Here is an 18,490-nt window from a genome sequence, read left to right as displayed (position 1 = left end):
ACAGAAATGTGCACATTTCCCTTATTTGAACCCTCAACCAACTGAGAAAAACGTTGTTGTTTTGTTGGAATACTTGACAGTGTAACACTCATTTTATTTCGAAAAAATGGCAATACCAATACTGATGTACCAGCCTGATCTCACGGCAATTCGTACGAATTCTGAGGTGGCTAATTCGTACGAATTCATACGACCTCACTCGTACGAATTAGTACGATTTTTGCTAAATCGTACATATTTTACGAATTGCCCAATTCGTATGAATTCATACGAATGGCCTACCCCTGACCCCGCCCCTAAACCTACCCATCACGTGGGTTTAGACAAATCGTACAAATTCGTACAAGTGAGGTCGTATGAATTCGTACGAATTAGCCACCTTTTTTAGCCTGGTTAAAACCAGACCATTCTCAGTAGTAACTGAGTTATGGTCTGGCAAAGCTCCATTAATAACTCATTTCCAAAGGGACACCAACGGATGTCGCTCAAATGCCTCTGGGCACAATTGGATAGACCTAAAACCAATCAGAACGATCGCGATCGTCATCGTGTAAAGCCATATGCTGCGTGCCAATTCGCCAAAGTTACACTACGCCATAAAAGTATGTACTCTTTTTGTGAAGAAAAGGTATTTACTTTTGAATGTGTAGCAAAAAAGTAGGCAAGCTTTGGGACATACTACTTCATCATCTTTATCGGACGGATCTGTCGCGTGCATCCCGTCATGTAAACTGCCCTGTCAATCATCTTGTCACAGTTAAAATCCTCTATTAAATCTAATTTCATTTCCTACCGTTTCGGAGAGAAATGTAGCAGCACGTTCATCTGCCAGTGGGTCTTTCGTGGAGACTGTCCTCATGTGTTTGTAATTTTAATATAATAATGCATTTAAAAGTTGCTGCGCTTCACCAACGGACATCGCTCAAATGCCTCTGGGCGCAATTGGATAGACCTAAAACCAATCAGAGCGATCGTCATCGTGTAAAGCCCGCCCCAACGTTTCTGATTGGTGCTGAGATTTCGAAGGATTAGAAATGGGCTTGAATGGGCTCTTTGCCAGACTACTTGCAGAGCAAATCTAAATTTGCCGGAAGTTGTCTGGGTTTTCCCAGGCTACACCTTTTTATCACTCGTACGAATTCGTACGAATTGGTCATGAGATCATGTTGGATGTACTTTATTATGTAAAATATTGATCCGTATAAATAATTTATAAAATGTTCCAATTGAATAAGGTGGAACACTAGTAAAAAAAATAGTGCAAAATAATTACTTGAATTTTTACAGTAAAAAAACAAACATGCATTGTTGATATGGCTGTATGACTGAGTGATTGCATGCAGTTGACATCACCGCAAGTCAGTGAATCTTTGTCTTCAGCAATATGACTTCTTTAGAGTAACAGTAAGGTCAGATTGAATTTCAGGCTTCTCTCTGAACAGAAAGCTGGTCCAAAACAGCAGCATGTAAACAGCCTTTCTTTCGATCTGCGGTTGACCCTGAGGTCAAACAGTAGTGACGCGACGGACTGTCTTCTTTGCTCCATTGCAGTCCAAGTTAGAAACATCTTCCTCGTTCTGATTTTGAGAGCTGAAAATGACAATATCAGGAACCTGTTGAGGAACGATATTTGGAGAATGAACCTTTTTTTACTGACTGATGCAAAATACATTTTGAATAAAACTTGAAATTTACTTTTAAATGCTTGTTTTACACTGGAATATCAGGTCATTCATAAGAAAATTGTATGTAAACACTTTATTGTGATGGTCCCTTTTGAACATTCTGTTGAGTAACTTTGCAACTACCTGTACATGTCAACTAACTCTCATTAGAGTATCAGGAAACTCACTGTCTGCTTAATATCTGCTAACCCTTTATTGTGATGCTCCTCCAACAGACATTCTACTGACTACAAGTAACTTTGCAACTACATGTCAACTTATTCTAACCCTAACCCTACCAGTCTACTAATACTCTACTAATACTCTAATGAGAGTTATGTTGGTGCCGTTGCAACGAAACGTTTTACTTATAGTCAACAGAATGTGTTAAAGGGACCATCAAAATAAAAGTGAAAATCTAATTCTACCAAAATTTTGCCTTTATAGAAATGTATCATTCCGAGATTGTTTTCGAATCCATTCAGCCGATCTCCGGGTCTGGCGGTACCACTTTTAGCATAGCTTAGCATAGATCATTGAATTGGACAGGACCATTAGCATCTCTCTCAAAAAAATGACCAAAGAGTTTCGATATTTTTCCTATTTAAAACTTGACTCTTCTGTAGTTACATCGTGTACTAAGACCGACGGAAAATGAAAAGTTGCGATTTTCTAGGCTGATATGGCTAGGAACTATACTCTCATTCCTGCGTAATAATCAAGAAACTTTGCTGCCGTACCATGAGTCCAGCAGGCGTAATGATATGACGCAGTGCCTGAAAATAGGTCTAATAGGTTAGAAAATAGAATTAGAATAGAAAATCGAATAGAAAATCGCAACTTTTCATTTTCCGTCGGTCTTAGAACACGATGTAACTACAGAAGAGTCAAGTTTTAAATAGGAAAAATATCGAAACTCTTTGGTCATTTTTTTGAGAGAGATGCTAATGGTCCTGTCCGATTCAATGATCTATCTATGCTAAGCTATGCTAAAAGTGGTACCGCCAGACCCGGAGATCGGCTGAATGGATTCGAAAACGGTAAAACTCAACTGTTTAACTCTGGGAGAGCCTATTTCCAAAAAAAGTGGAATATCCCTTTAAGGAGAAAATACTCAACAGTGGTGTCGACTTATGAATTTACACATGGTTTGTCTTAAAGCACATAAAAACACCACATAGACATATAATCAACATTAAAAGCTGGATTTTCACCACAGGGGGACTTTAAACATAATAGGTTATATAGAGCTCATTGCTGCTCCACAGTACGATAATAGAAAATAAAAGGTATTTTCACAAATAAAAAAGGATTATATAAAGCATTTACACAGTATTTAAATGTTTGGCTGAATATTCCTTCACGCAGTAATAGAGAGACCAGCGTTTCCCCAGGTGTGAGGCAGAAGACTTTACACTGAGGTGTCAGAAAACCCACTCGTTTTGAATAATGCAGAGGCTGTAATTCTCTCTCCTCTTACCCGTGAAGAGCTGATGATGTTTATCGGGCTGTCAGCTCTATTCCTGAGGTCACTGTGTCCTGAACCTGCGGGGTGAAGAGCAGTTGTGTGTGGGACTTCACACTGCCTAAAATCTTACAGACAGAACTTACACTGCTCAATGTGCTCTCACTGCTGGACTGAAATACATATTAAACGTGCTTGTTTTGTTATCCAGTAAAATAACTAAAGCAAAATATACTTACATTTTAAGATAGTAAGACTTGTTTGATGGTCTTTATAAGAAATCTTTCAACAAAAAGACATCTCTTTAAGAAAATGTACAAATTAAGTGTATTTTTTTCCCCTTATTTTTTTCCTTGTTTTAAGTATAGAAACCTGACTAAATATATTATTTTATTATTTTATTTCAGTTCAAATTCATTTAATTTCAAGCAACAAATGTTTTTTTACGGGTTTAGTTTTAGTTAAAGTGCCCCTATTATACTATTTTAAAGGTTCCTAATTTTGTCTCCTACCAACTGAATATTACTTTCTAGCCCCTCCCATTCCAAGGGCGTTTTAACTCCTACGGTGGCCGTATTAATTCAAATCTGCCGGCAGTCGCGAGTAATCTCCCCCTCGTATTCGTGTAAAAACGCGAAAGGCGAAGCTTGAATTTCCAGGTATGTCCCTCTTTGGCTAATGTATTTTCAAGATGGAGGCGCAACAATCTTTACATGCATAAATCTTTACAAGGTTTACATGCATCCAAGGTCACTTTCATTTTCTCACTGTTGTGATTGGACTACTCTGCTCTGATTGGTCAGATTGCCCAGTCTGTTGTGATTGGTCTACTCTGCTCTGATTGGTCAGATGGCCCAGTCTGTTGTGATTGGTCTACTCTGCTCTGATTGGTCAGTTGACCCAGTCTGTTGTGATTGGTCTACTCTGCTCTGATTGGTCAGATTGCCCAGTCTGTTGTGATTTGTCTACTCTGCTCTGATTGGTCAGATGACCCAGTCTGTTGTGATTGGACTACTCTGCTCTGATTGGTCAGATTGCCCAGTCTGTTGTGATTGGTCTACTCTGCTCTGATTGGTCAGATTGCCCAGTCTGTTGTGATTGGTCTACTCTGCTTTGATTGGTCAGATGGCCCAGTCTGCTGTGATTGGTCTACTCTGCTCTGATTGGTCAGATGACCCAGTCTGCTGTGATTGGTCTACTCTGCTCTGATTGGTCAGATGGCCCAGTCTGTTGTGATTGGTCAGAATCCAGACAGACATTATACTATCTTAATTTCAGTTCTGGATCTTCCTCAGCACTTGATACAGTGATGTGAAGAGTAATGATGGCATCAGTTTTACCGTATCAATTCGAGCCCGATTCCTCATCCTTTGGAAGTGCATGCAAAGTGGAAACCTGTGTCTTCTAATAACTCCATTTATCACGCACTTTGATCTTTGAAACTTTGAAGAAACTTTTACTCTCACAAACAGTTATTTAACTACATGAAAGGTAATATCTGAAAAAGCGTAAGGGGGCACTTTATATTTACACAGTAAGCAAAATTGCACAAAATATTGGTAATGTTTTAACACTAAGTGCAAAAAGCCATTATTGAAACAAAGGCTTTTTTAACTTTTTTGTTAGTGTATATTTGATATCCTAAAAATTGTGTTTCTTTTTAGTTTAATTCTGTGAAAATATATTAAATAAAGCAGAAATTACGCCCCATTTAATTAGTTTAACACATCCGGGTATTCTGTTGATTCTGTATTTTGGTGCTATTACTTGTTACGTCGTCAGCGTTGTATCCTGGGTTCACTTTTCCTCTGGTTTCATCAGCAACGGACCTCCTCTCACTGCTTAAATTGACAGTCCATGAGGAGGAGCTGGAAAGACATATGCAATACAATAAACAGTTTTTCTTACAAAGTCAGTGGCTATGTTCAGAATCAAACGCCAGAGTAGAGGTCTTCAGGGAACTAGAACCACTGACACTATTGAAACTAGAAGAACTGATGAGAAGTGAACTGAGCTAGACAATAACATCACTGTTTTCTCCAGAGCTGCACTATAGCTGAATTGAACTCACTTTATATTTGATGATCTTTAAATTGAACTTAATTCAATCAACACCTGAACTGACCTCAGCTGAACAATGACTCACCAAAAAGCTGCTTCTATCTGTATTGTATAAAGCGCTTTATAAATGAAGGTGATGACTTGATATGACAAGAAATATGTAGGCAATAGTATGCAATACTGAGCAAAATCAGTTTCTCTCTGCATAGCAGTGTTTGGAGTTTATGGAAAACGCTGTATTTCTCTTCAATATTTCCATGATTTATTTCATGGCTATTGTTTTAATAGCTTTAAAATGTGTAATAGTGCTGCTGTGATAAGTCAATCACATGTTTTTTTTCTCACGTATGTGTGTGCAATGAATGTCAAAAACGAGCATCAAGATATTTCTTCATATAGTGATATTATAGCCTTTGTATATTATGAAACATTACTGTGTTAGTGTTAGCATTTTATAAATGGGAAAAGTAGATGATGTTCAATGTTCAGAAAGATTAAAACTTTGTCACTTATTGATCATTTTCCAAATGCATGGTGCAGAAGAGAAAATACTCAAAATGGATGTAATGTACAAAAACAACTCTTACCTTTCTTACAAGTCTTACCTGCATTTATTTTCAGAGCTCAATTCTGTAAAAGAAAAAAAAAGAAAACTGGTCACACTTTAGATTAGAGTCGGTAGTTGTTAAGTTTAGGTATTGGGTAGGTTTAAGTGATATAGAATATGGTCATTGAGAAAAGGGCATTAATATGTGCTTTTTAAGTACTAATAAAAAGCCAAAATCCTAATATGCATGCTAATACTGTAAGCAACCAGCTAATAGTGAGAGTTGGACCCTGAACTAAAGTGTTAGCAGACATGTAACTTGATATTTCTGGTTCTAGCCTCAGGCAGTCCTGGTAGCAAGCCTGAATAGCATGACATCTTAATAGCTGCATGGTGCAACAAGAGGATAAGAGACTGTAACAAATATGAGATCCACTGTCCACTGTATACTACAATAACAAATATACAAAACAACAATGTATGGCAACAAGTAAAAATAGATGGGATTTTACAGGTCAAAATATGGTTTAGACTTGAACTCATCTGGAATATCATGCTATATAGTCTTAGGGGCTGTTTACACGACATCAAGTTTTTAATGTGTTTTTGCTGTTTATTTACACGACAACAGCGTTTTATGTGGCCTGAAAACGCAAACTTTGAAAACGGGTTTCAAAGTGCGAGTTTTTGAAAACTGTACAGTTATTGGCTCCGTGTAAATTACAAAATCATGAATTTGTGTAAATGGTGACGTCATGTTCAGTCTACAGCAGCGTAGTGTTTCTTTACAAAGCAACATCGCCAACTACTGGCCTGGCAGCAGAATACAGCTTTTTTTTTTTCTGTTTTTCTATACATTGTTGTCGTGAAAAATCTGCCCGTAGAAATGTTATAACACCCTACGAAAAATACTTATAATACTCTCAAAACATTGTTTTTATTATTGTATTAAATATTTTCATATTGAATGTTTTAGTAGTGAAACATGTTTACTCATTGCCATTTATAAATCTGTCAGTATTCTTAATGAATATGTAATACCTTAGGTAAAAAAATGTAACTATAAAAAGTTTGAAAGGCATTTCAAAGTACAGAGAGTATGTGCTGTAATATATTTTCAATAGCCTATTTTTTCCACAGGTCTTAGTAGAATATCTCTCTAAATTAGCCACTGATAATGTGTGCTTTGACAAATAATGAGCAAAGAAAGATAAAAACAAAGAACATTTCGAAAAATGACATTGTTAATAGGTTTTCCATCTTAAACGGTTTATCCATTTTGCTAAATGATGTGTAAGCACTTTATATGGCAGGTGAGTGGTGCAGTAAAACCTTTAAACTGCCCTTTACTGCTGACAGCTCAATCTACTACAATGTGTCCTTGCCTTTGCTCCGATTTATGGCAAGCACTGCTAACTTCTCTCTTCATTGGTTTAATAACTTGCAGGAGAGATTTAAAGAGAACTTTTTAGGAGAAATGTAAAGCATGGATTTGCTTACTTGTCCGTTTTTTTCTATAGCACAAGATGAGGAGGAGCGCTGCCAGCAGAATGATGGTACACACCGACACTATCACGGCGATCACAACTGTGTGGTCCTGCTGTGTAGTTTGCGGTGCCACTGCAAAACACATTTGTACGTTTATGGCCACTTCATTTATATGCACAAACTGACCCAATGCATTTATTCAGTATTTTATAGCTATAAGGAGAAGACATTATATGCAGCCTACTTACCCACTGTCACTTACAGTATATCATATAACGGTCAACGTGATTTTGTCAAGTAAGACATATTCCTGGGTCAACTTATTTTATTGATCCTGGTACAACAATCCACTCCAAAAACATCGTCCTAACCTTATCCCTAGCCCTAAACTTAACCCTACCCATAACTTATCCCTAAAATCAGAGATAGTGAATAACTCTAATGTACAAGCACATAACCCTGGTTGTAAACCTAAACTTGACATTAACTGTAAACTTGTCCCTCAAATCTGATTGGTTGATTGGGATGTTGATCCAGAAACATGTTCACCATCATATAACACATGCAGTATCTCTACAATAAGATTCAATTAAATCAAGTGGAAAAAAGAAATCTAAACAAAATAAATCTTTTTCAAAACTTTTAAGGATTTTCACATTGATATATCATCCATCTGTCCTACTTTATATTGTCTAACATTTAATAATTTGATACAATGCATTTATTGTGTACATACATACTTATATTTGGAAATACCTGCTTATAGTTACAGCTGTAATTAATTTCTGCAGTTACTTCAATAATTACGCTGTTGACCCTTCCCTTACACCATAACCCACCCTCTTAAACCTACACCGCAAAAAATGATCGTGATTTTAACAGTAAAAGACTGTAAAAATCCTACAGTGAAAAACTGTTCATTGGTTAACAGAAAGTTTCCTTACTAAATAACTGTGATAGATCTAATGGTACATTTAATGTAATTTTACCGTAACGTTAAATTTACAGTTTTTGGAAGTGAAAACGAACAAGAGAAAAACCGTAAATTTACATTCCCACAATTCCCTGCGTGACACTTCACATTTGATGTATTTTTGTTGAAATAACTATGTTTCGTCATAGTTTTCTTAGTTTTTTTCTAATCAGTTATGTACATTAGGGTTTTATGTTACATTTAATGTTGTTAAATTAATGTTTATTGAATTTTTATTGTTACCATGATGGTGTTTAATGTTTGATGATGATGGTGTTTATGAATGACACTGTGCAGCTTCTACATATATTAGTATTAACTTTCTTGTGGAAGAACTGCTTGTGATGAGCTTTGATTGATCATGTGACTCATTACTGCTGTGATTGTTGGTTGTCAGTGTATAACAATGGTACAAAACAGAAATTAATATTTCAATAGGTCGGTAAATTAACATTATATCAGATAATGAAATACGGTTTATTACTGTAAATGTTAAGGTAAGTCTGTAAAACCTAAAATGTTGCTACCGTATTTTTTACTGGAAATTTCTGGTAACCACAGCTGGCAGTTTTTTTCCGTAAATGTAACTTTTTTTTTTTTTTTACAGTGTACCCATACCACCAAACCTGTGCCGAACCTCACCCGTATCCCACCTCAATATCAGCACGAGTGTTTTGCAATACAAAATGCAAGATGCAATAAGTATTGTACCTAAACAAAGTGATGAAACTGTTAATGCGCATTAGTTTATCTGCAGGAGGAGTTCATTAACGTCCGATCACTCGTACCTACAGTCAGCTTGACGCTGCTGGTTTGCTGGGCTAAAGCTGCAGACACAGACGCCACACACTCCACTGCGCTGCTCGCCTCTGCTTTCATCTCGAGCACACTGGTGGAGTTGAAGAGGCCGCTGGGGTCCTGAAGACTGCTGGTGTTGTAGTCGCCTCTGTCCACAGCGGTGGCGTTGACCAGCCAGGACACTGAAGGCTTCGGATACCAGCCAAGCGCTTGGCAGTGGAAGGTGACGAGCATTCCTTCTTGAACTGACAGGTCACCCTCCAAAATCCTGACATTTCCTTTTTCTAGATTTAAAACAAGACATTTTGAGTTATGTGAACTCAAAAAGTTATTATTATCTCATCATAATTCTTAATAACATATATTAATTTCATTGCATTCATTGACAAAAACATACGCACTCACATCAGCAAAAGTCTGTAAAAATAAGGTCCAATGTACTGTTTATATGAAGGTATTTTCCATATAGATTCCGCATCTATTTTTTCCGTATCAGTTTTACACGTATTTTGTATAAAGCTGTGCTTTGTGTTTTTAGGTTAATTTATGGGTAAATGTATTTCAAAGTGTACATGTAGTCACTATAGTAATAACTATAAATTATGCATAATTACATGCAACTAACCCTAACCCTAACCCTAATAAGTAAATGTCATAGTTACTTAATATTACTCAGTACTTAAATGTATAATTACAGTGTAACAAAGACACCTCAAAATAAAGTGTAACTGGAAGAAGTCCTGGCAGAAAATGACCAGTAACCTTTCCACTTTTCTACAGATTATTTTCTTAGTGAAACTAAAACCTGTTTTATCATTTAACCCTGTAAAGCCTGACATATGGAAAAATAGTCGGAAAAAAACTTTTATGGCTCATATGAGATCTTTAGAGCAGATCGTAGTAAGATGAGTAATTTTGGAGGACAACACATATAATGCAATACAAAATGATTGTACAAATACACATTTCTCAAAGGCCTGATGATGTATCATATTTGATACTCACAATGAGTAAGTGTTCATCTTGAAATATTACTTACAATATAACTGTTATTCTTATGTTCACCTTCTAAAATCATTAAAGATTTCACAGCAAAAAGACATGTGAACCAATACCTGAAGGTGGATGTTTTTACAATTAAAAGGCCGTTTATTAGCTAAAAGGTATAAACTATCAATCGGACGACAGAAGGCATGTAGTAGATGTGTCTAACAGGTTTTTCAGCAAAGTTTTGATCATGTTGATCATTTAGAGGCCTTAGACTTTTTGTGAAATGTTTTACTTGAAAGGCATGTTATGTGCTTTTTCTTTTAAATGAATGTCACTCTGTTTTCTATTTTATAAAATATTGCAAAGACATTTAAACATTTTAAGTGTGGCTTAGGTGTTAAACACCTTTTGAGGCCACTTTATATGTGTTTCTTTTCCACTTTCCACAATTTTTAAATGATTGATGGTTCATAATTGACTAGTTGATGTGACTGGTAAGTGTGTGACAGCTAAATTGTCTCTTTTAAAAGAACAAATGATGGGCTTTTTATTCCCCCTGGAAAGAGAAACAAAAGGTAAAGCAGTGAATTGTTATAGACAGCTGGGTAATTAGTGGAAACTTTCGCTTTCTCTTAGTGAACTGCATGGCCACAGCAATTCATTTGGAGGTTTTACTGAGTAAGGCTAATGATTGTCTTATACTGTACCTCATAGGTCATGTCGTGGACATTATGTCTTTGTTATATATGGCCCTTTAACTAACACACAATGTGATTATGGTTAAAAAACAACAAGTGATTGCTGTTATAATTATATTTAAACACAAAAGTTTTACAAGTTTTAATGATACAAATGCCAACTCACTACTAGGATGTTTTGGCTGGTTGACAGAGCAGTTCTTGTGGGGTGTTTGCCACATTGCTAGGGCGTTGCTAGGGTGTTCTGGGCAATTGCTAGGTGGTCCTATAACCAAGAGAGCTCACCATCAACCAGGCAACAAAGTCTGATCATAATAGCATCAATAAGCCATATGATTTGAGGTATCAGTACTTTAAAATCTTAAAAAGAATCAAATGTCTGTAATCGTTTAACAATTATGTAATATTTATTTTGTTTGCCATAAGGCACAGCAGTTTTCTGAATGTAAGAATATAAAACACACCATAAAATGATCATAAACACAATCAATTTTAATATTGCACTGTACTCCAAATCTTCAGGATCCATGTGAGGAGCAGAGCCATTCAGAACTGTAAAGTCAACATCAGTAACCGGTGGTCGGTAAAATTTGTATGAATTCTAACGATACAATGTGTGAGAACATGAATGTGAACAAACATGAATGACGTTTGGAACAGTTGACATGCCAGCGCTGCATCATCACGAAAGTTTAAGCCTTGCCAACTTAAATATTCAAGTTCTAGAAGACAAGAACGGGAACTAAATTCATTACTCGCACGCTGTGAGGGAAGTTTAAACAGAGCACATACTACATTGAGTTCTCTTTCACATCTTCTTGCGCTTGAATGGACAAATTCACCAAAAAATATGTTAAAAATATGCCCTTGTCTGTGAGTATCCTAGTAAACATAGTCAGTTACGTATTAAATGAATGTAAACAGTTGAGAAAAAAAACACATGTGTACAGAATGACAGAATAGATGGTGATATTGGATCCGTACATTCAGTCTTAAAGTGACAGCAGCCTAATATACCTGCTGCTGTCGGCATTTTTAATGTTAAATAATACTCACTGCTCTTGACTGAATAACTTTTGAAACTTTAATAAGCATTAATCTTTGTTAAATTATACAGTGACGACTATGCAGTGTAATTTTAGATTTGATTAGCCTACTTTATTCAATTTTTGTACCTGAAAATTGTGAATTTTCACTCGTATCTAAAATGTTGGTGTCATAACTGCCTGTTCGCTTTCAAAAGCTACTCTCAATGCTGCGCTTGATTTAGGCCCCGTTTACACGTACATGGTTATTTTGAAAAACTGTGGACTGTGAAACCGGTGGTATTTAAAACCGATGACGTAAATTTAGTCATGTGACGCATATTATACCAATAGATATTCATGTTTATACCAGTATTGTGCCTGTTTTGTGCTATTCACTTTCACACTGTTGCTAAAAATACTCTACATTGCTCACTCTTCATATCACAGTCCTGCAAAGATGACAGAATTAACTCACATTTGCTGTCCTGCGGCAATACATGAGAGCGTTTTAGACCAAACATATGGTGACTGCGTGCGACCTGGACCGCATCAGTGAATGGTGAGATATTTTACTGAACAAAATTATCCTGTCAGAAGAATTGCGCGATAACTTCATTATTTATTTTTCCATCTGAATCATATCTGTGATCTTTTGTGGGGTTTTACGCATGCGCAGTAAAGGTGAATTTAGCAATTTCAGGCGTTTTTTGAAAGTTTCTCATCCACACTGAAACGTCCGAAAACACCTGAAAACGCTAGTGTGGACGGAGAGCGTTTATAAACGAAAACGCCGTTTTCAAATGTATCCGGATTAATGTAGACGTGGCCTTAAGCGCTATGGGAAAACGTCTTATATAAATGAAGGTGACTTGACTTGACTTGACTTGACTTGACTTGACTTGACATCATCTTCAGAGGTTATTTAAGCCAAATTCTTGGCGTGTTTGCCACACGTCTTCACAACTGGTCAAACGAAAATGTTTTTAAATCAAGCGCAGCATCTCGTTCCCGCTTTTTCAGGGAACAGGGCTACAGCCAAGTAACCCAAGTCGTCTTTGCAAAAACAGTTTTATGGCCAGTAAAAAAAATATTTATGGCCGATACATTTTCTTAAGTCACCGGCCATTGGCAGGTGTGGCAAAAAGTTCGTTTTAGGCCCAAACAGTGACACCAGGCTGATCAGACAGTCACATCCATAGCACAAAAAGTGTGTGAGTTATGTGTCAGTAAGTTATACTGAAATGAAATCATTATCAAGTTCAAGTTACAGACTGAATATTTTAATAATGTTTTTTTTTTGTTTTTTTTTGATAACAATAAGAGTTACATAAATATCTTCCGCTGAGTCTGTGTCTGGTCTTGACGGTGTAATTTGAAAGCAGAGCCATTCATCCCGTGTCAACTGGGTGATTTTTTTTTTTTTTTCAGCAGGAGGGCCAGGCAGGGAAAATTACTGTCTATGAGACAGCGTTTAATCTGGAAGAAGTATGGCTGGCCATGCCTCTAATGAAAAGCTTTGTGAGCAATCCTGAGTCCGAAAGGCTGACACACGTTTGCCCTTCCTGATTTACGTCCTAAGCCTGATTCTCTTGCCAAGCTAATCTATTGAGGAAAGTCATAACGAAAGTGAATATGAATAAGAGATGGGCTACGTCCCAGTTCTCATACAATCCATCCTAAATAGTATTCAAGATTAGAATGAATGTGTCCCAGTATTATGTCCTAGGACTCATAGGACATGTGTGGATGATAAAAACGGCAAAAAATATCCCATACTTACATTGAAGGAGAACCCAAACTACGGACGAGAATATCAGAGACTTGTGGGTGGGCTCTTTTGATTTGGACAACCTGCCAACTCCCTGAGCACCCTAGCAACATGCTAAAAAACCCACAGATCACCTTAGCAACACCCTGGCAACCACCCGCAATGTCTGCAACATACGCAAAAATGGCTTATATTTTCCACATCTGGTACATGTGGATTCAACAGGTACCGGATCTGGGCCGACACTATGTTGCTGTCTGGGTATTAGATTGTTGTATCATGGTATAAAAGGTTAATGCTTTATCGTGTTATGAATAACATACACCTGAACATTAGTGTTAATGTTTCTTTTATCATGACTCATACTTATAAGATTACTATGGCAGAAAAGCCATACAAATGGAGCTGGTTATGTGATGCAAACACCAAAATGTATTAACACACTATGGTAAAATAGTTTTGAGGTCATAACAGGTTACAACTGTAAAAAAAAAAACGTTTTTTACTAAGAAATGCACAGTGAAATTAATGCATGCTGGGTAATTTTCTTACGAATTACTGTTAATCAACAGCAAAATGATGCTGACATCACAGACATTTACTGCTCTTGTTTTACTGTGAATTATCTTTAACCATGATCCCACTTTAAGAAATTATATTGTTTAGTACAGTAATTGTTTTGAAGTCACCATGATGGTGATCAGTGTTACATTAGCGTGGGATCTTGCACCTTGTATATTCATATTCATATAAAAATTTCTGATCTAGCCAAGTCAGAAGAAACATTTGTTAAAACAATGACAAGATATAATATAGAATAAGCTAATTGGCTGACTTTAAGGTAGTCAAAGTATACTATTATTAGCGTTATTTCAGCATAAAGATTTACCAAAATTCATAATTGTTTTGTAGGGATATTTATCAATAGTAAAGCAGCTGCTGAGATTTAGCTTTGAATGGTGTGACATTAAACTCCACAACATAATGTATTCAGTATGATGTTGTAGATTTTACAAGAAATTTCCAAGAGTGCCGTTAGATACAAAATAAGTCCTACTGAGAAATTACTGTGAAAGTAATGCAATTATTAACATGGAATATACTGTAATTTCCCACTCAAATTTTTAACAGAGAATAAAAACTTTACTATTTTACAAGGTGGCGATTTCAGATAACATTCATAAGTAAAATTCCCATAATGTTTGCAAAATTATCAAATTGAAGGTTAGCAAAACTTTGAACAAAACAGGGAAGGTATACTTCTAAAGTTACAACATAAAAACATAGTATACTATGTTCACAAATGGTATTTTGGGTATTTTTTCACTTGGCGTCCACATCAGTAAAAGTCAATACAGTAATTGAAGGCAAAAACAATGACGATTGTGAATCTCTGCACACATGCCCAATCACACGTGGGCCGGTCTGTTTGTCTTGATGAGAAACCGCTATTGCGTTTAGTCCAGCACATGCAAATGAATGGGAGCCTTTTGTAATGAAAGGAGTGAAGAGGATTTGTGGTTCCCTGAAGATTTGTGGGCGCCCTTCAACTGTACGTCTGACCCAGTGTATCACAAATCACTGCGAGAGATGCTGACTGCTAACTGAAAATGAATGCCAAGACGCCCAATTAATTCCAAAGCACTGTTAGTCACAGACTCGCCCCACATCCACATGGAACGGCTCTATTAAACACACACGACTGTTAATAGGCACATATACCAAGTCAAATTTGTGATCTTAGTGATGAATGGGATTACTCCATAATATAGAGAGAGTCTCAGGTCATTTCTTTAGCTTTTAGCTGAGCTGTGGTTTAGTAGCAGTCATAGAATAGATTAATTATTGAGGAATAAATCCAGTTAGGTCTTAAAAAGTGATTGATTTGGTAATGTATCTGTAGATTGACGTGTTTTATCTATGGAATAGGAATACTGAGGAACATAGGACTTTTAGCTGTCTAAAAGAGATCTGATAGGCCAGTTTATTACAGACAGGCTTATGAAAATAAATCCTGGAGTTCTACAGAAACACCTGCACCTTCTGAATAAGAACTGAAAAAAAAAAGAAAAAAAAATTAGGGAAGGGACAAGTAATGTCCCAATAAGGCTGCATCCATTTATGATTTTAAAGTCCCCCTGTAGTAAATTATTGTATCCCTTAAAACTCATCTTTGATCACTAAAATGATATATTGAAACGTTTTTTCTTGATTGTAGAAAATTCTTTAAAAAAAACTTGATTGTAACTCTACACCCTTGCCTCATTTAGTATACGCAGTTCTACGAATATGCAAATGAGCCCCGCCTCCACTCACTCACACCAGCTCAAAGATCCTCTCGTTGACGATTACACGTTGATCTCATTGGTTACAAGGTAGTTTGTGACGTCAGAAACACCAGCGATTTCAAACCGTGTTTTTGAGACTGTCTCACTGCAGTTTTAAGGAGAAAATACTCAGCAATGGTGTCGACTTATGAATTTACACATGGTTTGTCTTAAAGCATATTATAAATATATAAGATATTTGGGGTCCTAGCAACAAAAAGCCTGCCAAATATGATGCCAGATTTTTGGGCAAATATCGTCCAAATTTACTAATTGGCCTGACTAATTGACTGTGTAAATATATATATATATATATATATAAGGAAGTTTACATAATGAAGGGCCAAACAGGAAATAATTATATGAAGTCTGAATATGTAGTTATAATTCTGAATATATCAATGTAAATCCTGAATATATAGATATAAGTCAGAATTTATATTTAAAAATCCTGAATATATTATGAATGCATATATTGTCTACTTAGGGCCTGAATTTTAGCACAGGATTGAGGGTATTGCACATAACTATACTCATTCCCACAAGTTCATGCTTATAATGTGCTTTATCCTCTAGAAAACAAAACAAGATGCACAGAACAACCACCAAAGTATTGACGAGACATGACAAAGAAAGGCTGAGAAAGACGAGGGACTAATTATTAACTAGACACAGGTGTGACACAGGAGGGCAAATAAAAAACCATGATAACCAATGAATGGGGACAAAGGAATCTGAACAGGAACAGTGCAAATCAAACAAGAACACAACTCAAGCAAAACTCAAATCCAGAACAGACGTGACACACAAAGTCATCAATAAAATGAGAAACTAGCTGAAATAGGTTTAGTTATTTTGTTTTAGTTAACGTTTGTTTTATTTCGAGAATTTTTAAATGGTATTAGACAGTTTTAGTTAACTATAATTGTCCTATAACATCTTTGTTTAGGATGTTTTGATATTTTTACTGAAACAAACTACAGCTTAAATAAAACTTTTTCTAGTGTATTCATAATATAATATAACATAATATAATATAATATAATATAATATAATAATTATTAATTTTTATTAAAGACCTTATAAGAACTGAGAATATTAGTCAGTTTCTGCAGTAAGAAGCAATATGACTTTCATTTTTGGTTCCCATTAGAATGACAAGTCAGGGTGAGAAATGTGTGGACCAGATGGGCTCTGATGGCTCCTGAATCTAAGATTAGAGTCGAGCAGTGCTTTCTGTCTCTGTTTACCGCCTGGTTGAGTGGCTTTGCAGCAGGTATTTTTAATGGTCCCCAATCGATTCCCATCCCAAGAGCCTTTGCTCTGGCATCGACAATGTCATATGCTCCGTCAAAACTGCCAGAGCAGCAGTCTTCACTTCAGCCAGCAGCGAATGAATTCCCCTGCATGAAAAACACCTTAGTCGATGCTCACTCCCAAATCAGCCATCTCGTATAAAAAAAATGACAGCTTCTCTGCATTCAGAAGGATCTGGCCTTTATATCAGCACATAGCCAATGTGTGAACAAGAATATCTTCAATTCATAATCATTATGGAGCAAAAGAGTTGCTGGAGATTTGTACATATTTTTAGCGATAGGTATTTTTATTCTTGTTGATACACAAGTAATTTTCAGGGAATGGTGTCATTATCCACATGACTACCCATATAGCAACATTGTGTCTTCCCAGATCCGGCCCACATCTGGCACATGTGGAATGATGATCTGGCCCACATGCAGTGTGGAATGACGGCTCTTGGGCGGACCACTCCTGTTTGCCAGATCTGGGCCACAAGCAGGCCATAGCAATGCTATGTGTCGCCCAAGAGCAAAGAAATAAACCAGAACTGGACCGTATCTGAGCCATAAAATCAGTGTATATTAAATATGGAGTCATCTCAGCCTTAATAAGCCTGTTAACAAGCAGAATCACTGAAGGAAAGAAGAGAACAGAAAAAGAGACGAGCAGAAACACAAGAACTACGACTGACTTCAGCCACAGCCTTAGATGAAATCAACTGAAGATAAAAGAAGACATTAAACCTCTGAAGATGTCAGCAGAGGAGGATTAAACAACTCCACAAACAGCATTACCAGCTTCACTTATTAATAACCAGATTTACTTTATTTCTGTCAGACGTCTACATAAGTTGTTATTGAGAATTAACAGAGGTTTAACTCTAATGTGTTTCAATTGAAGTCACCATAACAGTGATTAGTGTTTCCATTAGTTGGGCTCTTAACTCTATTATATATTTTGTCTTTTTGGCTGCTGTGACAGTGTGTTTGTTAAACACAATTGACCGTTCGCAAAGACCCGCCCCCTTTAGTTACTGTTGCTATGTCCGACAAGCCACGCTGCTCTCACGCCACACCATGTTCTCACGCATTGAAAAATACATCGCGGAGCAGAGAGGACACTGACAACGCGCTGACAGACAGGACAGACCAGGTTACTTTTGATATGAAACAAAGTCTCACCTTTCAAATTTGGTCATTTGATGGTGGCACATTCTTCTATGGTTTACACCCAGCGTCTATGGCAGTTACAGTATAACACTGGTACTTTGGGCCTCAGGTGGGAAAGTATAATTTGTTCAATGTTTTGTTTTAGAAAAATAACCTTGTAGATGGATGGATGAATGTTTGTATAGATAAATGGTTGGTTGGATGGATGGATG

The 18,490-nt window shown here is 36.6% G+C and overlaps 1 protein-coding gene across 1 annotated transcript in view; it reads right to left on the bottom strand.

Moving 5' to 3' along the window:
- Positions 1-1,173: 1,173 nt before the first annotated feature.
- Positions 1,174-18,490, bottom strand: part of igsf5b (immunoglobulin superfamily, member 5b) — a 22,680-nt gene continuing 5,363 nt past the window's right edge. The window contains exons 4-9 of the mRNA XM_082180681.1: positions 8,987-9,280; positions 7,238-7,357; positions 5,796-5,820; positions 4,897-4,997; positions 3,145-3,209; positions 1,174-1,613 (exon numbers count right to left, since the gene is read on the bottom strand). Of these exons, the coding sequence (XP_082036807.1) occupies positions 1,506-1,613; positions 3,145-3,209; positions 4,897-4,997; positions 5,796-5,820; positions 7,238-7,357; positions 8,987-9,280 (713 nt within the window). The 3' untranslated portion in view covers positions 1,174-1,505. The remainder of the gene's footprint in view (positions 1,614-3,144; positions 3,210-4,896; positions 4,998-5,795; positions 5,821-7,237; positions 7,358-8,986; positions 9,281-18,490) is intronic.

This window comes from Leuciscus leuciscus, assembly GCF_965113295.1.
Source record: "Leuciscus leuciscus genome assembly, chromosome: 9".
In the NCBI taxonomy this organism is placed as follows: Eukaryota; Metazoa; Chordata; class Actinopteri; order Cypriniformes; family Leuciscidae; genus Leuciscus; species Leuciscus leuciscus.
Note: the sequence above shows the minus strand (reverse complement) of the source record. Positions and strands in the feature narration are given on the sequence as shown.